Source organism: Cucumis sativus, chromosome 3 (genome assembly GCF_000004075.3).
Source record: "Cucumis sativus cultivar 9930 chromosome 3, Cucumber_9930_V3, whole genome shotgun sequence".
NCBI lineage: Eukaryota > Viridiplantae > Streptophyta > Magnoliopsida > Cucurbitales > Cucurbitaceae > Cucumis > Cucumis sativus.
Genome location: NC_026657.2, coordinates 27,876,050 through 27,899,792, shown reverse-complemented (window position 1 = coordinate 27,899,792; position 23,743 = coordinate 27,876,050). Strand labels below are relative to the sequence as shown.

Genomic DNA, 23,743 nt, shown 5'->3' with positions numbered 1-23,743 from the left:
TAAAGATATTAGCAGATACTCGGTAATAAAGCATACCTTACGGATGGAAGTAAAGGATATAGGTTTATTTTTTATTTTTAAGAAAGAAACTATATCTATTTGTTTTATTGATGTTTAAACTTGTTAATTTTATATCTAGAAAAAAAAAATACAAAAATTCATACTTATCTTATTGTATTGTTTTTTCTTCTTCTTGTTGGTCACGTGGCTTTTGATTTTACGATTATATTGCAAGTTGCTACATATTGTTTTTACAATACTCCTTTTTTTATCACTTATTTTTGTTTCTTAAATTTATTTTATTTTAGTTTTTTCAACTCATCCAATATTTAACTTTAATTATTGACTTTGTAGAAGTTGAATTTTCTGTTAGTTTTATTCATCAAATATATAATGTATATATAAAGACTTTTGATAGAGACAATAACAACAAAGTTAATTAAAAAAAGCTTAATAGAGTTTTTGGTTAAAATAGGTTTACTTATTGTTTTATCATGGAATAAATCAAATAAAATAATAGTTCAATTACATCTATCAACTATTAAAATAGGTAAATTTAATAAGAAAATGTCAAAATAGGTAAATTTAATAAGAAAAATTAGACATTCAGATATTTAATATGTATGTATATATAAAGAAAAATAATGACGAAATTTGTTAATAAGAAGATAATGAAATTCAAATTGGAAATGTGATATTAATTTAATAAGGATACATATTTTTTAAATTTGAAATTTGGAGGCTCGACGTCTATTGAAGAACTTCACGTCCCTCATTTTAATGTTCTCAATAACTTCATTTGTTTGCCACGTCGACAACCAACTTTTCCCACATGCTCTTATGATCACCATCTATGAAGGCATGACTTCTACAACAGTATTTGACATACAACTTAGGCAACAACCATCGTCAACAACTAATGTTGCTCCAGTTCAACGACATGGTTCGACAACCAAACTTTGACAATCACCTCAAACAAAATGATCGTCCATAGGAAACTATGTTTGTTGAAGACCACCTCCGAAAATCTTTTTCAATAACCATGTTTGACATTCAAGAACAAACGACTACCAACTTCAACTATCACGGCTAAGTGATAAACTTTGATCACCAACTCAATTGATCACCTCCAACAACTAATTCTAACAACCAATTGAGTTGATCGTATGGTAAAAAAAAGATTGGTCGATGATAATGTTTCCAAGTCCAGTTCACACTGTTAAATAGTAGACCCTTCTAACCTTACTTTTGTTTTCAATAAAAAATGTCTCTTTATCATTGATGATAATAGTTATCCCTGACATAGCCATAATCCACTCTTTATTTAGATATTGCGGAACCTTGATCACACTTCCAATACCAACATGTTCATGCATATAAGTTAACTTATTTTTTTTCAAAAGATGTCACAAAAAGGCTCTCAATCCCCTGAGCTTTTCTTTTAATGGTTTTTTTTTTCATAATACACCCATAAATTTCAATGGCATGAAAAATACATAGTAATTTTGTTGTTTGTATGATGTAAAAGTTTCTGAATATTCAAGTAAAGGATGGTAAAATAGGTGAAGTTTTTGAGTTAGATATCATCTTTGAGAGTTGAAAATTTGAAAAAATCAAATGTGAAATTGAAGGGTAAAACAACAACAATAATAAAATTTATTTCAAATATAGCAAAATGCAAAAAAATAATAATTATAAATGTAAGAACAATATATTTGTATGTGCAGATATAGTAATATAAAATAAATATAAATAGAGGGCAATACGTTCGTATATTTATAAATATTTTGAACATATTTGCACATTTAAAATAAAATTTCAAATCACAATTCCGTGTCAAATATGGAAGGATTAGAAATGTTCATCCACAATCTTTCGAAATTAAACTGTACGATCAAAATTCGTCTCGTTTCCTCCTCTATTAAACGACTCTCTTCAATAGATCCAAATTTCTACAACTGCTCATATTGCGAAGCCAAAAATTTGGGCACCAAAAATCACTCGTTGAACTCTCCCGTGCTTTGCTCGAAATCCTCATACTCTCTCAATCATCTTCTACTTTCTTCATTCTTTGATGGATTTGCCTGTGATCGATTTGGCCTCTTATCTAACGGCCTCGTCGGAACTCGCCGCCGGCTCTCCGATCGACTTTTCGCCCCAACTCACTTCTCTGTGCGAGGTAGTCAGTCGGACTCTGAAAGAAACTGGCGCACTTCTGGTGAAGGATCCGAGATGCTCTGCCGAGGATAACGATCGATTCATCGATATGATGGAAAGGTTCTTTGAAAAACCAACCGAGTTCAAGCGTCTGCAAGCAAGGCCTCATTTGCATTACCAGGTAAAATTGCAAATTGGTTTGATTATGTGCGAGATTTTGTTTGATCACTGGCAAAATGTAGGTCGATCGGAGGCTAGATTTTATGTTCTTCTTCGAAGTGTGCTGTCTTGGTTGTGTTTTGGCTTTTTTTTTCAAATCATTTGAGATGAGTTTTGTTTTTTTTTTCCTCTTAAAATTGTATGTGGATTCGTTAATTGGTGTAGAGTACTTATTTTCAGTGTTGGTCTCCTGCAACTTTATTATTTTCTAAAGTGCTAGAGATTGATTGATGCTTCACCACGCACATAAACTAAATTCACACAGTGTACAATTGAATAAAAGAAACAAGGAACATAAACGATAGATTAAAGGTGAGCACGAAAGAAAAGAGAACAACGAATATTTCCTTGCTTGACATCATCAGTTTTGAGTTATTCTGATGTTGAATCAATTAATCTATGTAAATCAGTGCTGTCAGAAGGAAAACAAGCTTCTTAAATGAAGAAATTGAAATTTTGGTTTTGTTGTTCTGAGATGATGAAGTATAAACTTTGATTCTAATTCTAAAATTTCAAATGGAGATACCAGGTTGGGGTAACGCCAGAAGGAGTGGAAATCCCAAAAAGCTTGGTAGACGATGAAATGCAGGAAAATATAAGAGCAATGCCCAAGGAATTCCAACCATTACTTCCCAAGGGGCCGGATCCCAAGTGGCGATACATGTGGAGAGTGGGTCCTCGCCCTTCAAACACCCGATTTAAGGTTTTATCATCTCTTTAACCCCTCTTTTTTCTCGATAGTCGTGTCTTTCTCCTTGAAATTTTGATGTATTTTGTGCAGGAACTCAATGCTGAGCCGGTTATTCCTGAGGGTTTTCCTGAATGGAAAGATACCATGGATGCTTGGGGTGTCAAGATGATATCAGCCATAGAGGCAAGTAATTGGATGAAGTTTTCTCCATTTTTACTGTGCTGCATTTACGCACATAACTTAAAACCTTCTTTATACCAGGCTGTTGCGGAAATGGCAGCAATTGGGTTTGGCTTGCCCAGGGATGCATTCACTTCTCTGATGAAGCAGGTTTCGGCTTAGTATGACACGCTTTATCAGTCATCTGCTGTTATCTTTTAGATCTCCTTCCCGCTGCAATTTTATTTTTATTGGATATCTTATGTTAGGTTATTGGAAACTGTTAATATTTTATACTGTCTAGGTTCTATCTTTTGAAACCCCTGCCTTTATGGGCTCCCTTTTGAGGCCGTTTCGTCGTACTATCCTTGATTTCTATCATTTATTCTCAACTAGTTTAATAATGCATGTGATGCACATATATTATCAATTTTATATATTCTCTTCATGGAAAAAAAAAAGAAGAAAATTCAGGATACATCCCGAACGAAACCTGTTTATATTTAAGAGAGGGATGAAATGCTGTTTTGATTAGAAAGAATGATCCAGTATTATTTACGTGTGAATACTGGCTTACTGCTTATTATGAATTTCTCCAATTGGAATGAAGAAGCAGGGGTGTTTGTGTAGTTTGCGGCCATTATTTCTTAAGGAATTTCTTTTCACATAGTGTTAGGGGGTTAGTGCATCCAATTCTTTGTTGCTTAAGGCACATTGTCACCGGGGTGCTAAGTATCACTACATCACATGCAATATATCATTTAGAGTACTTTCACCATCTAACTTTGCACTTAGGAATGGCATTACATTCTTTTATTAGAGTTAAAAAAGACGTTACCGTTGAAAGGCCTGCTGAACCTGACCAACCTCCTCCAATATTTGGTATTTCCTATGATTTATTTTCATATTATCTTACTAGACAAGAGTTAGACAACTCGTTTACTTCCCTAATGAAATTATCTCATCTGTTTCACAATGATTCTTGGCCGTAGAGAGTAGGATTTTTTTCTTGGGTATTTGATTATTTTTCTGCATATTCTGTTGTGAAAGCTCTAAAAGATCTTCCTTTTAGTTTTCTTTGAGTTTGCCAGAGAAAAGCCTGTGTTCCTTAATAGTCATATCCAGTATTGGCTTCGTCTCATCCTAAAACTTATTTTCCTTCTTGAAATCTCAGGGACCTCATCTTCTTGCTCCAACAGGAAGCGACCTTGATCGTCATGGTCAGGAGGGTACAGTCTTTGCAGGGTATCACTATGATTTGAATTTTCTGACTATCCATGGCAGAAGCAGATTTCCTGGTCTGTATATTTGGCTTAGAAATGGGCAAAAAGTAGAAGTCAAGGTTCCTATTGGATGTCTTCTGATACAGATTGGGAAACAGGTAAGATAGTAATGGTGAACGCAAGAACTTGTAATCAATGATATTCTATCTATCATTAGCAAGACTATCGCTATAATCAAATACTCAGTTGGCTTTCAAAGAATAAAATTTAAAGTCAAAAGATTGCTGATTCTTTCTTAATGGTTAATATGCAATCACCCTATGTTTAAAACTGGCATTATAGCCTGAATGATCAATCATGCTTTTGTCGAGGAGTTGGGTGGTAGGAGATAACATGATGAAATGAGAGTCATTTATGCTTCTTTAGTTGAGTGAATTCTGATGTAGACTGAATTATGATTAATCTTCTGAGAGAAGTTGCGATTTTACAAATGCCAAATGGTGTCATTGTAGCCATTCTCCATTTCTCTTTACCATGGGTCTTTAGCTTGTAGAATACTATTTAATTGATTAACTCTTATTTCATTCTACTTCCATGTTAAAGACTGCATGTTTTAGAGATATGCAATTTCCATCAGTGGTATGCACTCTTATCTCCATTACGCTTGAGTAGATTGAATGGCTGACTGCTGGTGACTGCATAGCTGGCATGCATGAAGTAGTTGTCACAAAAAGGACAAGGGATGCAGTTAAGCTCGCATCAGAGCAAAATCGCAGCCTCTGGAGAGTCTCTTCAACTGTAAGTGAATCCGGTTATATTATCATCGTTTCTTTTATACTTTGAGCAAACTGAACTTAGTTTCATACATATTCTGAAGGATCTAAGTATTTGTTTCGTTGGATGTAGTTATTTGCCCATATAGCTTCTGACGCTGTCTTGAAGCCTCTTGGCCACTTTGCTGAATCTCCACATGCCAACAAGTATCCATCTATGTTAGCTGGAGAATATGTTGAGAAAGAGCTTGCAGTGATAAATCTAAAAGGACAAAAAAGCGAATCTTCGTAATCAAACCCTGTATTCTTGTTCTACCACAGATGCCAATAACCATTAGAGATTGACCAAAAGGAATCAAGAGAGAAATTTCCTTTCAACACGTTTAAATTATATGAGTCCTCCATTCACTCAATGTATTTTATATTTCAAAAGCTTGTAAGGATAGTATGGTTGGAATACTCCATTGTTTTATGCTATTTACATTAACAGCCAAAAATGTTCTTGAACTCCGAAAGCACCAACGGTATTTCAATTGGTGCATATTTAAATTGCACTCAACTTGGAGAAGAATTTATTTCTTTCATTCATTTTAAACTGTCATAAAGTCGGAAGATTTGAGCATGTTGTTGGATCACATTGGATGTAAAAATGACCAATATCCTTCCTAATCCTTGCAGGCTTGGAGGAGTCACAAGTGATTGATGTTTTATTACAATTTTAGTACAGGCAGATAAATCATCACTTCTTTATGTTGGGAAATAGAGACAAATCAGAAGCAAAGGGAGACGTAAACTGGCAATGGAAGCGTGATTGTGGGTTAGGATGAAGGTGCATAATGGTACGAACCTCAATCCCTTATAAATTTAATGCTAAATGTACATTGTTTTTCACAACACAGTTTTTGTTATTGTTCAAGAACATGGGGTATCTAAGCATGAAATGTCTATCAGTTTGGTTGTTTTTGTTGGCAACAAGTTTGGCCGAAAAAGGCAAAGGGGAAACTTGTAGTTTCACCTTCTTCTCTTCCCTTGCTAGGTTGATGCCTTGTAGGCCATCGGTTGCTCCATTCCGGCCCATCCCACCGACCGTTGCCTGTTGCAATGCAATCAAAACTCTCGGCCAGCCTTGCTTGTGTGTGCTTGTCAATGGCCCTCCTATTACCGGCGTTGATCGTGAGTTGGCCATGCTGTTGCCGCAGAAGTGCACTGCCAATTTTGATCCATGTACACTCTCTCAATCTCTTTCCTAATTATTTGTGCTTTTTGTTTCAGGAATTTAAGAAATTAGATTTTAAAAAAGCCGTTAAAATGAAACAAAATATTTCAAAATATAACAAAATTTTAAAATTTATGATTGACTTTGATAGATTCTATCAATAATATTCTAAAATTTGACTATATTTTTCTTAAAAAAACTACAAAATACAAGGTAATAACATCAAGTGGGTTTACTGAAGAGTAACTTAATTCTCTTACCACAATAGTTAAACCAAAAAGGAAAAAACTCCATTTTGTTTTAAAAAATTAAGCATATGTTTATTGAATTTCTTACAATTTGTAACTTTTTGATGTACAAGAGCTAAATTCGAAAAATAAAACAAAAAATTTACTCTTCATGTTTTGGCTTGATTTTTTAAAATGATAAAAAAAACAGATAACAAAAAAAAAAGTGTTACCTAAAAACGAAAAATGGATTTGAGTTTTATGTTATATTTTCAAGTTGACTTAGTCAAATGGATTGGGTGCATATTTCTATGGCAAATTTGTTTTGAGAACTGTTCTTGTTTTTTAATCATGTATTTCAAAATTATAGATATTTTAAAAATATTTTTAGGTTTTCGTCTATCCAAATTTTGAAGTGAAAAAAATACACTAAAAGTAGATAAAATCTTGACAAATATTTGTATATTATGTTATAAACTAACTTTATTTTTGTTAATATTAAAATACGTGCAATACTACATTTACTACATTAGTTTTTTTTTTTTTTTTGTATAAAATTTATAATAATAGAACTGTTAATAAATAAATTAATCAGAGTTGAGGTTGAATGTAATAGTCAATGATTCGATATTGGTTTAAGAAGACTGAAATGTTTCAGAAAAACATTTTTAAGATGACTGAAATATGAAAATACAACTTCGCGTTCCACCAAATCACTTCCACTCCAAATATTTGTTTTCAAATCACAAACCGATTTCACCCTTCATTATCAAAACTCTATTATTTTTTAATGTGCAAAAGAGTTGTATTCTTTTTCGTTAGTGATTTCTCTGTTGATGGATTTTTCAAAAGTAAACTAATACGATTGGTTTGATGGTAAAGAATGAGACATGGTCTCGATAACCGACTAATAAGTCATGAGTTCATTTTATGATTGTCACCTATATCTAAGAATAAATTTTCTACGAGTGTTCTTGATACATATAGTTATTACTGCTGTTTGTAATTTTGCAGGCGAAATGTCATGAAATGGAAACAAGACCTTTTGAGTTTCGATAATAAGATAAAATGTGCAGGGAATGAGGTCTGTTAAGCATTAATGTGTATGTTACTCCTATATGTTTTATTTTTCTTCATACCTTTGAGTATTTAAAGTGTGTACTTCTTTTGGAATAAATAAAATATCTATAATAATGTCAATTTAATCTTTGAATATGTATTTTATATATGTTGATTTGAAAGCTATCTGTCAGTAATTTTATTTTCTTGAGAGGATCAAAACCGTAATCGGTTGAATTTTGTTCATTTGAACGTTTCTTTTTCATATTCAATAAAATTGATAATATATCAAAATTGAGAACTTTTAGGTCAATCGAGCATCCTAAATCTTGCATCTCGGAAGGAAATCTTTATAGCATTGTTTTTTTTGCAGTAATTTTGAAGTAATTTTCTTTATTTGGGTTTTATTTTTTAAAGTGCAAAATGGAAAAAGAAGTCTGCATGTAAGTGCATCTTACTAATTGACTTGAAATGCAATTGGATCTAATGCCCAAGACTAAAGTGTGAAATTGGATCTTTTACTAATTGACTTGAAATGCAATTGGATATAATGCCCAAGACTAAATTGTGAAATTGGATCTTCTTGGACAAAAATGGTTTTTTCTTTTTAGTTAACTTTTTATTTAAGTAAAAAAAGTGAAATATGAATCATTAATAATACTTCAGGATACATACATTGTTTTTAAATCATTGTAAATATAATAAAGTATTCCTATTAGGAATATAGTCTATCAATCATAGATATCAAAATTGAATTCAAATTTTGCTATATGAATATATCTATTTTTTTTAAATATTAAGTTATATATGTGAATACTTACTCATTGTATTACTTCCAATAACTATCTTATCTCTTCCACTCAAATTCATTTTGGAAATTAAAATGTTATTATTATTTTTTAAAAAAAAATAAAAAAATACTTAAATTTTGCCCACCCTCTCTTTAATCTTAAATATACCAATTAATAAGAAGAAGACAACCAATATCATATTATATATTGAGTTCCCATCTTGTGATTTTCTCTTAGAATATAGCGCAAATCAGATATTGGGACAACGATTTTAAATTCAAACATAGTATACATGCATAAGATTTCTTCAATAACACATGATCTACGTTTTATAGTTAACAATTGTAAGAACGAACCATCAATCATCTTTTAAAATTTAAAAGATTATTCATTTTTTATGTCTTTGTTTCAAAATATTGACCAGCCATTTGAATTAATTTTTAATATTTTTGAATTAATTTATATGTAGGTAAAAAGTTAAAAAGTAACATAGTGTATAATCACAATTATGGACTTAAATAACTTACATGATAGTGAAAGTTTACCATTTTAATTGTATATAGCTGAGGAAGACCAACAAAACCACATTTTCTTACAGATTAAGATCTAACTTTCACATAATCCAACACTTTATAGATTTTGGTTTTTCGACTATGATTGAATTCCATCTCTCCAATTTTTCCTATAATTATTTTAGAATAATCATGGAGTAGAGTTTTTCTTTTCTTCTTTTTAATGATTTTTTCCAAAACTGGCTTGACGTTTCATACATGTCAAATGTTAGTACTTTTTGACGTTTTTACATGATCGTAAACTTCAACATTTTTTAAATTGGCTTTCTTGATGTTTTTTTAAACGTTGAAAGCATAAATACTTGATTTTGAATTAAAAAAACGTCAAGAAATACCATTTTTCTCGTAGTGCTTGTTCACTCTCTACATTGAGATCCTTCGAAACTCACACTCATCAATTAAAACATAACGACTTAAGAATGATTTATAATGTTTAAAAAATTAAATAATTGAGATACCAATTACTTGAAACTAAAGACGACATTGAAATTTCAAACTTAAAACTTTAACCGTATACACATGTTTAAACACCCCAGGTATAGGTAACTCATAGAATAAAAATTGTTAGTAACAACTCCATCAAGGTCAAACGTAACCCGAACTTAATTTCTAAACTTCTAATTAAAAAAATTATTTAATTGAGAATAGAAATATAGATAGAAATGAAAGAGTTGAAAAATGAAGGAAACATATAATAATAAAATATTTGCAAAGTTTAATAATAGATCAAACAATTTTGAATATTAAAATATATATACAGACTAATATTTTATAAATAGAGAGTTGGCAAAATCGTTTATTGGAGGCCATGGCTATGATTTTGAACATATATGAACATATAAATTTCCAATATGAACCATTTTTTGTAATTTATTTTTTAACACAAAAGAAGAAAAAAAAGTTACTAGTAAGAAACATGCATTTTCTTAAAACAAAAAAGGTGTTATTTCTTTCCCCTTTCTTATTCCACTTGCGGCCACAATTGCAATTTGTGTGGATGATTAGACCACATTTGCTCCCTACATAATTTGAAAATCGTTTGACAATTTCAATCTGTGATATAGTCTTCCATGCACTCACAGTTTACAAAGCATTCAAGATTACAATTAAAACAAAGTTTGGTCACACAAGTATAATAAATAACAATTAAAATAGCTTTATTATAAAATTAATTGTTACGTGCCCTATTGGAGATTATTTTTAATTTAAGAGATATGTTATCGATTGTTATCTTTTTTATCATTAACATAGTTGACATTTTAAAATTTATTACTAATTCACGGGTTAACCTTTTTTTTTTAATCAGAGATAAAAATACTAAAATATAAAATTTAGATAAAATAAAACAAAAGTTTAAGACAATAAACTCATTTTTCTTTAATTTTAAAACAAAAAGAAATTGTATGTATTACATTTTACATTAAATTGTGTAATTAGAAAGTACCAAAGTTTACTTCTTTTTTTTTTTTTTAATTTTAAATATGAGTATTTAAGTATTTGTTATTTTAAAACTTGAACGTGACACGAACAATATTTTAATTCCAAAGTAAAGAATTATATGAAAGACTTGGCTGCAAGCAGGAAGATGAAGAAGCTCCGTTTTCCGAGTGGAATCTAAAATGGCCGATTCAACCTCTTACCTTCTCTACATTTTTCTCTTCTTTTTCTTCACCATTCTTCTTCATTATCTCTTTCATCGACGTTCTTATGCCCCCCGCCGTCCCCCCACTCCCCCGGCCCTTCCGCTAATCGGCCACCTCCACCACTTCTCGCCATCCGTTTATAAATCCTTCCACAATCTCGCCACCAAGTACGGCGATCTTCTCTTTCTCCGACTCGGCAGAGTCCCATGCGTCGTCATTTCCTCGGCGTCCTACGCCGCCGAAATCTACAAGAATCAGGACGTTAATTTCTCGTCGCGGCCGAAATTCGCGTTCGGCGATGAGCTTCCGTACGCGAATGCAGGATTCTTCGCGGCAGAGTACGGGGATTATTGGAGATTCATGAAGAAACTGACGATGACGGAGCTTTTATCGCAGCGGCAAGTTGAGAGATCGCGCGGTGTCCGGAGAGAAGAAATGTTGAAATTGTTGAGGAAATTGTGTGAGTGCGGCGAGAAGAAGGAGGCTGTGGATTTAGGGGCGGAGCTCGTCAAACTCACCAACAACAGCACTTGTAGGTATGAAATCATAAACCAATCATTTTTCATCTCAACGTATATTCAACTTTTCTTTGATCGTAACCAAAGTTAGAATTTAGAAATTGATTTCATAAGTCTATGATTTAACTCTTAACTCAATGTTGATCTACGGACTATAATCTAACCACAAACTTTCTAACACGCTCCAAAACTCAACTGAAGTGTCTCATATAAAATCCCATAAAAACTCTATATTGTAGTTTGATTAAAAAAATTATCACCATGTTAGAACATTTATCTATTAATATCCTATCAAACCATATGAACTAATTTGGATTGAATTATAAGTCATAGCACTCTTGCTTTTTCAAAACAAGGATGTAAATTTGTAATTTAACCTAAACAAAGTTTATTTTTAATTAGGATATCATACCTGAAGATTAAGAAATCAAATTAATTAAATTAAATAATTCAAAATTATTGATTAAGAAATCAAATTAACTAAATTAAATGATTCAAAATCATTGACAAACATATAGCTCGACACATGCCTTCTATTTGAGAAAAAAAGCCGTAAGACGAAAATTATATAATCCATCCCCTAGTTGTTTTAGGAAAAGTTTGCTTCTTCTAACTATGTACTAAGAAATATTGGGTGAGACATTTTAGTTTATATTCTAAAAAGCTAACCTTATTTAAATCTTATTACTTGTTTAAAATGTATCTTCTATTTAAAAAAAGAGATTAGAGCAATGGAAGCTAAGTAAAAGTAAATAGAGATTGAAAAGAAGATTATAATATACTTGAAATTTCATAAAATTAAAACTCATTTCGGTTTATCTAATTAATTTATTGGAGTCAATGGGGGATTTCAACTTGCATTTATTTATACTCTATATCAAATATAATAACAGTATCTTAAAATACAATTTTACAACTATGTAGAATGCAATATAAAATTTTATATTAAGCTTGAATCAATTAAATATTTAACTAGGTAGATTACCAAAATAAACTAAATGATTTTTCTAAAAATTTATATTATACAAATATATGACAACGATGTTCATGTAAAATAAAATATGACCTAACCATATACCATAATACCAACCAAATTAAATATTTTTGTTCCACTATATCTACATTAGTATTAACCTATAAAATAAGTGACTAAACATTAGAGTAAAAATATGGAGACTGTTGATTAACATTTTAAAAAGATTTTTCTTGACAAATTATTGGTCTTTTCTAATTGTTAACTGCCCGCCATGCAATTGTTTTCATTCTCACAATTTCATTAAGACTTGTTAATAAGAATAGAAACATATTTAATTATTTACCACAATACTCAAATTTCCAAATTTAATGGAATTTAATATGGTGAATGAACTTCTCCCATTTCTATTTAAATTATTGCATATAAAATAAAGACATAACTTTCTTTTTCTTTAGATTTTTTTACAAGAGCTTCTCATTTTATTAAAACTTACAAGATCATTAAACTTGTTTTTAATTTAAAAAATTAGAAAAATAATAAAGAAAAATGTCTTAATTTTTATCAAGCACAAATACACTTTCATTACTTTTAATACAAATTTAGGGTAGAAAATTTTGAATCAAAGTACTTTTTTATCTTTAAATACATGTATGTGCTAGTTGAGTAAAGTTTTTGTTGACACACATTTTCATTATCTTTGTTTTAAAGAAATATATTTATTTAACTTGTATCTTAGAGTAATTGCGACAAATAAAAAGTTTAGGACTAATAATTAAGAGTATATAAATATTTTTAAACAATTATAAATACAACAAAATTTAAAATTCATTTATACTTTGCTATGTTTACTAATAGTTTAAATATGTCCACAGCCATTATTTTGTAAAACTAATATCAATGATTTGGATTGAGCAATAGGTTGGTGATGAGTACGAGATGTTCAGGTGATGATGATGAAGCGGAGAAGATAAGATTATTAGTAAAAGAAACATTTGAGATGGCTTCAAAAGTAGCATTTGGGGATGTGTTTGGATGGCCTTTAGAGCGGCTGGCGTTTTGGATGTTTGGAAGACAAGCAAGGGATGTGACTTTGAGGTATGATGAGATTTTGGAGAAAATATTAAGGCAACATGAAGATAGAGGAAAAAGAGAAGGTTTGGATAGGGAAGATAGAGATTTAATGGACATTTTGTTGAAGGTTTATCAAGATCACAATGCTGAGTTCAACATTACTAGAACCAATATCAAGGCTTTCTTGCTTGTAAGTCTTCACCCCCTTCTTATCATATATTTAATTACCAACTTTTCCCTTCATTTATATTTGATGATTATACATCTCTATAATCTTTAATAGGTTTGAAAGTGATGATTTAAGAAATTTAATTACCAAATTTAAGTGGATGACCTAAATATTTTAGAGTTGGATGATAGTATGAAATTTCATGAAATTCATTGTGTAGGATTTATTTCTAGGCGGAACTGGTACATCAACAGAGGTATCACAGTGGACAATGGCGGAACTTCTGAACCATCCTAATGTATTCAACAAACTTAGAAACGAAATAAACTATGTCGTAGGAACCACCAGACTCGTCGGAGAAGACGACCTCCCAAATCTCCCTTACTTACAAGCTATCATGAAGGAGGCTCTCCGCCTCTACCCTGCTGTCCCAATTGCCATGAGAGTATGTCGTCAAGACTGCATAATCGACGGCTACGACATCCCCAAGGACACAATGGTTGCAGTCAACCTGTTCGACATAATGCGCGACCCAAAAATCTGGGAAAATCCAAACGAATTCGACCCCGAAAGATTCACTGGCGATGTGAAGTACGAGATTAAGGGGCAACAAAGTTTCAATTTTGTGCCCTTTGGTGGGGGAAGACGAGCTTGCCCTGGCTCCACTTTGGCCTTCAGTTTCATTAGCAATGTGATTGCAACAATGGTTCAGTGTTTTGATTGGAAAATTATTGGAAAACCAGATAATAATGAAGATGGAATAAGTAAAGTGGATATGGAGATTGGAGTTGCCTTTACTTTGCCCATGGCTAACCCTCTTCGTTGTGTTCCTATGGTTCGCTTCAACCCTTTTAATGACACTCTAAATGAATGAGGAAGCACTTTGGATGAGGATATGGAAATTGGGGTGTAGTTGGGCTATATAGACTTTACATTATTAATATCAACCAAGAGACAATTTAATTGTCATAATGACAATGCAAATTTACATTTAAAGTAGATTTTGATGGAATAAGCTAAGTACCAACTAACTTGAACTATGGTAAAAATGTTTATTATTCATCCCACATCTCATAGAAAAAAGTATATATAATAACTCAAAAGGGTAAAATAAAAGTTATTTTTTTCAATCTATCAAATATATATAAATCATAAAATATTTATCAAACATAAATAAGAATGTGAGAAAGAGAAACATGATAAAGGAGGAAAATGTCAGCATCATTATATTTTTAAGGTCATATGATCCTTCCTTTTACCCTTTCATTAAAAGTTAACTATTATTTTCTTAATTGGTTTTTCAAAAATAGAAAAGAAAAACCTCAGACAAAATTTCTTACTTGATTTTTTTTATGAAAGGTAAATATCTTTTCAAAATTTTCTTTCCACAAAGAAAAAAAAGTAGACAGTGGAGGAATGGTTTGAGTAAAAATTAACCATAAACTTCGAAAAGTTTTAAAAAAATTAAATAAAAAATATCATTACATATTAGATACTTATCAAAATCGTTAAAGTTTTATTTTAAAAATTTTATTGAACTATTCGAAAGTTTCATAAATACTCTCAAACTAAAAAAATAGCAAAAAGTTACTCTAGTTATCCAATTTTTACACCAAATTTTTTAGACTAAAATAAAAATAAAAAATTTAAGTTAAAACTATAGTTTAAATTTACATCCTTGTATTGATATTTTTATCGATATTTTCCCATAAGTGTGAATCGATAATTCCATTACATTGTAGAAAAATTCACAATCACAAAAGATAAACATAAAAATGACACTAATATAAATGATATGCATGGTTTACTTATTTGAAAATAATAAAATTTAATTTACGAATTTAGATTTAATTTTTGATCTATCTCTTTTTAGTTTTTTTCTCCATCCTTAAAGTATAATTTTAAATTTAATTAAAACGTGAGTTGGTTAAAATGTGAGAAAAGTGTTTTAAGGAATTAGTTAAAATGTGTGACTGGTGAATGTTAAAATGTGTTAAATTAATTCTTCCTATTAGTACTTCTTCATCTTCATCGTATTCTCATTTCTTGATTTATTCTATCTCCTCTTTCATCATTTTTTTCTTCTTTCCATTTCTCATTTTCAACGTCATCTCATTATTCTTTTTTCATTATCAGATATTATGTTATTCTTCTTAAGTTATTATTTCACTACAAATCTAAAAGATCATTTAATAAGATCATTTAGATTTGGTATCCTCACATTATATTAATAGTGTCTAAGTTAGTAAGAAAATTGAATATTAAAGAAGAAATTAAAAATTATTAGATAACTTATATGAAACCATTATACAAGATTTTAGTTTGATTTATTTTGATCAAACAAAAATTAGGATATGAATTTCCTAACAATCTCTCTCTGTCCATTCTTTCTTTCATTTTGTATTGTTTTTCATATATTCAACCAAATTTTAATATATATTGAATAATTAATACAATGTATATTTTATGAATAAAATGTTCTTATATCAATTTGTTTATGGAAGGTGGATCGATAAAGAAAAAAATTAGGGGCGTGGGTTACGGTTTAGAAAATAATTTTTTTTATATAAAAAAATAAAAGTTTCCTTCTTCAAATACGTTGAATATTGATTTTATTTTCTTTACAATAGACGTTGAATAATAGAAGATTGACGGAAGTATAAGTGATGAAGAAGAAGAACATCGGTGGTCAATTGATACAATGATCTTTTGAAAAATTTTGACGAAAATTTAAGGTTAGTAAGAATTTATATTTCGTATTCAAAATACATTAGGGTATATTGAGTATATCGAATATAACATCATTTATATATTATTGAATATATGAAATATATATATATGTAACAAATCACAAGAAATATATGTGTTATGCACTAGTATATATGTAAAAATTAAAAAAAATACTGATCGGATACATAATTTGTGTATATAGTGGTATATAAATGCATTGGTATATATATAACAAATCGCAAAACATAAATGAATTATTAAGTGACATATATATAAGAAATAAAAAAAATACTGAATGGATATATAATGTGTCTATATTGGTATATATACACTATAACATAAAAAAAAATTATGTGCATATATTATCAAATATACGTCGTAGTAAATATGTGACAAATCACAAAACATAAATTTATTATACAATAATATAAAAGATTAAACAAAATAGAAGCAACATGATGGAAGAACAAATGAGCATAGTTTATCATATAATTTTTTGTCTAAATGTTTCTAAAATTATGCAAGAGTGAATACCTCCCCTACATAAAATAATAAATTATAGGTGCCCTCAATAAGAGTTCATTTTTATAGAATATCATATAAAAAAGGTTGATTGAACATTTCTAGATAAAAGGTTTCAATCACACCAAAACAAATGCCTGACGATTTATGGAATGAAAAGATCTCATAGCAAGTGCAAGATGATAGACATACCAAAACCAAAATTTGTACAACGTAACTATACCTTTTATGTAAAAGTTAAAAACTTATTTATTTAGATTTGAAGTGATTAGATGAACACTTATTAGAAGTGTCAAATTTTATTTATACTAAATACAGTCACCTACTTGGAATATACTTATATCTTTGCTCCAATAATTTTTTATTTCAAAAAACACAAGTTTTTAAAAAGATTTTTTAATATTTTTTTTCAAATAAAATTTTTTAACAACCACAAATATATAATTACTAAAAGAAAAGGAAAAAAAAGAAAGAGAGAGAGAGTGCACTAAAAAGCTCAAGCAAACTCATGATTCACGTTGATCGCTGGTGACCAATTGGCACTATTTTCTTCACTAATATATTCTAATACTTCTTCCATACAATCATCTCATAATCATCTCCTTCTCAATTCAATCATATAAATATATAACCCCATCAAATTCACTTCACTCCCTTCTTCCTTCCACACACACCTAACAATAATGCCGGACGCCGCTCTTCACTACACTCTCTACCTTCTCCTCTTCTTCCTCTCCTCTCTCCTTCTCTTCTTCTTCCTCCACAAACCCTCCAAATCCGCCTCCGCAAATCTCACTCTACCTCCATCTCCACCGCCGCTCCCAGTCATCGGCCACCTCCATCTCCTCCTCCCTGCCACTCACAAATCCTTCTTCAACATCTCCTCTAAGTACGGTCCGCTCCTCCACATCCGCCTCGGCGCTCTGCAGTACGTCCTCGTCTCCTCCGCCTCCCTCGCTGCTGAGATCTTCAAAACGCACGATCTCACCTTCTCCTCCCGACCTGATTTCGCCTTCAGCGAGGAGTATCCGTACGGAAAAGTGGGATTCCTTGGCGCTCCGTACGGGGATTATTGGCGGTATATGAAGAAGCTGACGATGATGGAGGTTCTTGCGGCGCCACAGCTTGCACGATCGCGATTTGTGAGGAATGAAGAGATCCTTCGTATGCTTCAAAAGTTGCTGCTCTGTTCCAAGCAGAAGCAGGTACTCTCTTAACTAACTAACTCCTTTTCTGTTTTCTTCACTATTTCTTTATTAGATTTTTTTTGCAAGCTATGGTTTTTTCTTTTATTCTTAATTTCTATTAATTACTAATTAATTAAAAAATTAAAATTAATTATGATATAAAAGTTTAGGTCACATTTTTACCACGATTTTAGACTCAATAATCAATTATTGATATACTTCTATTATTGTCTTTTATTAGGAATAATTTTTAAAATTTTACTGTATTTTATAAATATTTTTTTAAAAAATATAATGCCACACCCCACCCCGCCTCGAGCACCTACGTATTCAACCCGAAATGTGGCATGAAGCCAACCGTTCTTAACAACATCAATTGATCCTAACTACTATTCTTTTACAATGCTAAACAACTTAGAAAAAATTAAAACTTATGCAACAGAAACTACGAGAAACAACTTGAACAACTTCTTATACTTTAAACAGGTAGTCGAGGCTAAATGTCATTGATTACAAACTTTACTTACATATCAAACATAAATTATACAACAACACTTAACCTTAAGCAAAACCATGTACACGATAAGATTAAAACTGATCTTTAATATATAAACTATCAACAACTTCGCTCAGGAGTCTTGAAAACAACGGTTAGGTTCTCGGATCACGACCTCTACCTGAAAAGTGGAAAAATATTTTAAAAGGATGAGCTAAAAAGCCTAGTAAGTGATGGTTTTATAAAATAGACTTTTAAAACAAACATACTTTAAACATTTCATAAACATACCATATAATTTTAAGAAATCTCTTTAAACTGAACACTTTCTAACATTCGAATATTCATTTAACTTTGTATACTCTATACCTAGAAAAACTTAAACAAGATAGCAGAGCACCTTCGATCATACTATCCAATTAAACCTCAATAGAATAGCAAAGCACGTTCGGTCATACTATTCATAATAAACTCGATCAAGATAGTAGAACACATTTGGTAATATTATTCTTGCATGAACTCGATGGTAGTGACTTAGTGGTTAGCATAGCCCTATATCCCTGACTATGCACATTGACCATCAAGAACTCGGTATATAAAGTACCATGGTTTTCTCTTTAAAACCATTATATTAAACTCATGTTTTTCATAAATCATTGCTTGTAAATCTTATAAATACATGCTTGCTAAAATCATTTATAAACTCATGCTTAGAACACTTTTCTAAATAACACGCTTTAACACTTTTTCATAAACATGTTGATAAACAAAAATAAGGCTCGCTTAAAAAGCATACCTAAATAATAACTTGTAAAACATATTAGAATTATTCTTTAGGAATCATTTTACTACTCATATATCATAAGTTGAAATAACTTTAGTAAACTCATTTTTCACTCACAGATCGCATATCAAACCTTTCGTCGATATGCTAGTCCAAATATCTCTTGTCCTGAAATAATGGAAAAGAACTCCAATTAATACCCTTTTATTTTAAAACATCAAACTTACTTAAAGTTTCCTAAATCATAAAAACAACCTCAAAACGTCTCGAAAAACCTCTCTTAATCCAAAACACATGTCCAACATGTCATGCTAATTTCTTAGGCTCGGCCACTAACCTCTACTGCCCAAAACTTATTATCGGCTAGAACTCTACTTCTTCTTTAGAGCCTTATAACTTAAGATTCAGAATTCAAATGAAAATAATTTCTTCTATAAAGTTGTTTCAAAATGTCTTAACTTTCTTACTGCAAACTTTTAGATCAAAACACCAAACTATGCGTTATATAGCCTTCTGAGAGTGCATCTTACTCATATTTACTCGCGAACTGACCTTCTCGCATTCTCTTATCCAAAATGCCAACTTTCTCATATCAAAAATGCCCAGTCGCCTTCCTCGATAAACTAGACTCATTTTTTGAACTTTCAAGACCAATTTGTCTGAAATTGCTCAAGCAAGTGAGTTGCGAGAAACTCTTTTTCGAAGTTAGCTAAAATGTCCAATCTCTATGATCCTTCTTTCTTGCCAACCTTAAACACTCAAAACGCCTAAAGTACTATTCCTTGATACTTAATAAAAAAAATTTCTTCTTTCAAACCTCTTAAACTCTTTGGAAAATTTACACTTTGAAAAATTTACACTACCTAAAGTTTGGGTCTTACATGTACTATTAAAGGGAAGATTGAAAATTAACTATGTTAAGATATATTTCAATTTATAACCTTCAATTTTGGATGGTATAATTAAAATGAACATTCTCAAATATAGCAAAACAAAATTATTGTTGCATTGATAGAATTTTAAGTTTTTTTTTTTTGTATTATTTTGTATATATTTTTCAATAATTTTTCTAATTAAAATTATCAACTAATAATTATATTAATTTAAATATCAAAGAAGAATTTGTATCAAACTTTTGTAATCATATCAATTTAATTTCATACTTCTTACATCGCCAATTGAACAAGAACGTAACACAATCGACCTTTAACGTTATATTATTTAAACACATACTTGTTTTTTTTTTTGTGGGATTGAATGAGTGTTGTGTAAATGTTGATATGAGTGAATACTTTTGAAAAAATTGTATTAAGAAAAATAAATTTAAATCACTAAATAAATATTGATTGATCAAACATGCATTTAATAAATAATTAAGAGGGAAAATAATGAATTAATGAATTGTTGTTGAAATGGAAAACAGTCAGTGGACTTGGGGGCAGAGTTGATTAAGCTCACAAACAACAGCATCTGCAGAATGATGATGAGCACAAGATGTTCCGAAGAGAACAACGAAGCAGAGAAGATCAGAATTTTGGTTAACGACACCATTGAAATTGCTACAAAGATGGCTTTCGGAGATCTCTTCACCCGAGGTCCATTGAAGAGGCTTCCCTTCTGGCTCTTTGGCAACAAAGCTCTCCAAATCAATGTCCGATTCGACCTTCTCCTTGAAAACATTCTGCAACAACACGAACAACGAGCCAAAATCCACGGCCTCGAAAGAGAAGACCGCGATCTCATGGATATATTACTCAAAGCATATTTGGATGAGAAAGCCGAGTTCAAAATGACTAGAAATCACATCAAAGCCTTCTTACTTGTGAGTTCCATTTGTAAACCATTCTAATTCTTTGTTTCCTCTGTTCTAAATCCTAATATTATAAGACTCTCTTGTATCTCTCGACTGACCTTTCGATTGATCAAGTACCAACACCCTTACTTAGAAGCACCATTGTTTTGTGTTATGTAGCATTTTTTGTTTCGGGATTTCGTAACAACTAACATTTGATTTATTCCTCTTAGGATCTGTTCATTGCCGGCACCGGAACGTCGGCTGAGGTTATGCAGTGGGCAATGGCGGAACTAATGAACCATCCGGATGTGTTCCAGAAGGTGCGGCGAGAGATCGAATCAGTCGCCGGGACGAGACTTGTGGAAGAAACGGATGTTACAAATCTTCCGTACACGCAGGCGGTAGTAAAGGAGTGTCTCCGGCTGTATCCAGCGGTGCCGGTGGCGAGACGAGCGTGCCGAGAAACTTGCAAGGTGAATGGATACGATATTCCAAAGGACATCATGGTTGCAGTGGACCTGTTTGCGATAATGCGGGATCCAAATCTGTGGGAGAATCCAGACGAATTTCGGCCTGAGAGATTCTACAATGAGAATTCCAGTAAAGAAGAAGGAACGAAACACATTCAATATGAGATTAAGGGACAGAGCTTCAGCTTTGTGCCATTCGGAGGAGGAAGAAGGGGATGCCCGGGGTCATTGTTAGCGTTCAACACGATCAATAGGACGGTGGCGGCATTGGTTCAGTGCTTTGATTGGAAGGTTGGGAAAGATGGAGATGAAGAGAAGGTGAATATGGAGATTGGAACAGGAATTAGTTTGCCAATGGCTCATCCATTGATCTGTGTGCCTGTTTCTCATTCAACTCCTTTTGTTGCTCAGTAAAGCCATTGACCTCATTGTGACAATCTGCCATGGGAGGTTTGGCCTTCTCTATTCTTAGACTTTTTCATCATGTGTTCTTAAGGTTTTTTTTGGTTTGTACTGAACAAATGCATATTAATAACTATTAATAATGGAATTCAAGAATATCATGAATGTATAATCATACTCAGTGCATCAATCTTTGTTCATTTCTTTCATCACTCACGCTAAAAAAATGGTTTAAATATTTTTAAAAAAGAAAAAACGATTGAATATTTTAAAGAAATGTATGGAGAGTGGTGGATCTCAATATAAAAAAAAAAAATAGTTGTAGCCACCCCTCCAGTAGGAGTTGTTGGATTCAAAAAACTTTATCACACTTTTTTTTTTATATTGTAAATATGACTAACTAATTAGATATATACTACTATCAAAAGGCTATTCGATCACTATCGGTTTTAATTTTGCTATTTTTGTAATTTAGAAAATTTAATGACTCTATTATAAAAAAAAAAAGATATACTGTCTTTTTGTAAACGCCCCTGTTGTTTTCTTGACATCAAGATTAATGTTTGTTTGAGATCAATCAAGTAAAAATCAACCGTGAACAAATCTTAACTGACACGAATAAATCATCTATATAATGGAAAATTTGGTATCTTCTCTAGCAAACTTTATCTTTAAAAAAAAATTATAAATATGGTTTTTTCTCGTTGTTGTCTTTTCACTTCTCAATTCTTAATACCAATTTTTTAAAAAATTTGTATAAAATAATTTAGATAAAAATGAAGTTTATTTTCAATTTAAAAGCATATAAAAATTTTAAATAGTTATGTTAGTAGTAAGTTTGAGATTGTGAAGATCGATATACAATTGATATAATATGTTTAGGTTGATCATTTATACTAAATCAAAACAATTTCCTACTTTGATCAAAAACCTCATTATGCTCTTTTGACTTTAATATTGAAATTTAGCAAATGTTTTTTACTATATGTTGCCATTCATTTTTCTCAAATTATTATTATAATCAATTATTTTGAAAGCTACAACAATTTCAAATTCAGATTCCAACTATTAAGTAATTCTCAAATTTAAATTTAATATATTTAACTTAGTTTAATTTTCAAAAACCAAAAACTTTATCCATTAAACTTTTAATTTAACTGAAAAAAAGACAAAAATGTAATTTGATATTATATTTTTTCCTTTTTAACTAGTGGCTACACAAAACAGAAAGGTTAATTGAAAAAGGTTAGATTAAACAAAAAAAAATGCCCTTAAACTTTTATAAAAAGGTTCAAAAATCCTCTTATACTTAGTTTAGGTTGGAAAGTTAAAGTTTCGATTAGAAAATACTCCAAAAAAATTTATAAATACCTTCGAGCATAAAAAATTTTAAAAATATTCTCGTTCATCTAAATTCTCGCCGACCAAAATAAAAATTCAAACAATTAGTGTTCTTCAGTTTGATTTTCCCTTGAGAAGGGTTACATTAAATTATAAGTTTAGTGTTGACTTGTTCAAGGAATTTTTAAAGTGAGTACATAATAAACTAAAAATTAAAGTTCAGAATTCTATTAAGCATAATTTTAAAATTTATGTCTCCTAGTCCATTAAAAATCTATTAAACATGAAGTTGAAAATCAAGGTACTGTTTATAACAAATTTGTTTTTGTTTTTGTTTTTTCTCCATAGTTTGCAACTTATCTTTGTTAACTATTAAAGTTAAATTTTTATTCAAAATCTAAAAGCAAAAACTTTTTTTTGTTTTTAAAATTTGACTTCGATTTTGATAACATTGGTAGACAAACACAAAATGCAAAAAAAATTTGAGGTGGAATGAATGTTGATAGATTTAAGTTTAAAAACAAAACAATTGCCTAACGGGTCTAAAAAAAC

General features: G+C 30.7%; 4 protein-coding genes across 5 annotated transcripts; all 4 read left to right on the top strand.

Annotated features, from left to right (window-relative positions):
- The first annotated feature begins 1,865 nt into the window (after positions 1-1,865).
- On the top strand, positions 1,866-5,810 carry LOC101207443. 2 transcript variants are annotated; one of them, XM_004149558.3, is made up of 7 exons: positions 1,870-2,338; positions 2,906-3,079; positions 3,158-3,250; positions 3,329-3,397; positions 4,401-4,607; positions 5,122-5,247; positions 5,356-5,810. In XM_004149558.3, the coding sequence occupies exons 1-7, from the start codon at positions 2,075-2,077 to the stop codon at positions 5,512-5,514; spliced, it is 1,092 nt and encodes a 363-aa protein (XP_004149606.1). In that variant the 5' UTR covers positions 1,870-2,074; the 3' UTR covers positions 5,515-5,810. The 2 variants fall into 2 exon arrangements, with proteins under 2 accessions (XP_031739073.1, XP_004149606.1); XM_031883213.1 differs by lacking the exon at positions 5,356-5,810 and having other exon boundaries at positions 1,866-2,338; positions 5,053-5,183.
- Positions 5,811-6,084: 274 nt separating this feature from the next.
- LOC101207196 (protein LIM1) lies at positions 6,085-7,878 on the top strand. Its single transcript, XM_004149557.3, has 2 exons — positions 6,085-6,446; positions 7,680-7,878. Exons 1-2 carry the CDS (start codon positions 6,143-6,145, stop codon positions 7,691-7,693), a joined length of 318 nt encoding a protein of 105 aa, XP_004149605.1. The 5' UTR covers positions 6,085-6,142; the 3' UTR covers positions 7,694-7,878.
- A 2,721-nt stretch (positions 7,879-10,599) lies between these two features.
- Positions 10,600-14,504, top strand: LOC101210388 (cytochrome P450 705A12). Its single transcript, XM_011653487.2, has 3 exons — positions 10,600-11,266; positions 13,143-13,485; positions 13,685-14,504. The coding sequence occupies exons 1-3, from the start codon at positions 10,707-10,709 to the stop codon at positions 14,336-14,338; spliced, it is 1,557 nt and encodes a 518-aa protein (XP_011651789.1). The 5' UTR covers positions 10,600-10,706; the 3' UTR covers positions 14,339-14,504.
- Positions 14,505-17,399: 2,895 nt separating this feature from the next.
- On the top strand, positions 17,400-21,862 carry LOC101210137 (cytochrome P450 705A5-like). Its single transcript, NM_001305687.1, has 3 exons — positions 17,400-17,921; positions 20,607-21,005; positions 21,209-21,862. Exons 1-3 carry the CDS (start codon positions 17,400-17,402, stop codon positions 21,860-21,862), a joined length of 1,575 nt encoding a protein of 524 aa, NP_001292616.1.
- The last annotated feature ends 1,881 nt before the right edge of the window (positions 21,863-23,743 follow it).

What these genes read in the sequence shown, in the direction of transcription:
- LOC101207443 (XM_004149558.3), top strand. Translation starts at nt 2,075, where the DNA reads ATGGATTTGCCTGTGATCGATTTGGCCTCTTATCTAACGGCCTCGTCG. An exon ending in AGATGATATCAGCCATAGAG is followed by an intron (nt 3,251 to 3,328) that starts GCAAGTAATTGG and finishes TCTTTATACCAG; the next exon opens with GCTGTTGCGGAAATGGCAGC. An exon ending in TCACTTCTCTGATGAAGCAG is followed by an intron (nt 3,398 to 4,400) that starts GTTTCGGCTTAG and finishes TTGAAATCTCAG; the next exon opens with GGACCTCATCTTCTTGCTCC.
- LOC101207196 (XM_004149557.3), top strand. Translation starts at nt 6,143, where the DNA reads ATGGGGTATCTAAGCATGAAATGTCTATCAGTTTGGTTGTTTTTGTTG.
- LOC101210388 (XM_011653487.2), top strand. Translation starts at nt 10,707, where the DNA reads ATGGCCGATTCAACCTCTTACCTTCTCTACATTTTTCTCTTCTTTTTC. An exon ending in ACCAACAACAGCACTTGTAG is followed by an intron (nt 11,267 to 13,142) that starts GTATGAAATCAT and finishes ATTGAGCAATAG; the next exon opens with GTTGGTGATGAGTACGAGAT. An exon ending in ATATCAAGGCTTTCTTGCTT is followed by an intron (nt 13,486 to 13,684) that starts GTAAGTCTTCAC and finishes TTCATTGTGTAG; the next exon opens with GATTTATTTCTAGGCGGAAC.
- LOC101210137 (NM_001305687.1), top strand. Translation starts at nt 17,400, where the DNA reads ATGCCGGACGCCGCTCTTCACTACACTCTCTACCTTCTCCTCTTCTTC. An exon ending in TCTGTTCCAAGCAGAAGCAG is followed by an intron (nt 17,922 to 20,606) that starts GTACTCTCTTAA and finishes AATGGAAAACAG; the next exon opens with TCAGTGGACTTGGGGGCAGA. An exon ending in ACATCAAAGCCTTCTTACTT is followed by an intron (nt 21,006 to 21,208) that starts GTGAGTTCCATT and finishes TATTCCTCTTAG; the next exon opens with GATCTGTTCATTGCCGGCAC.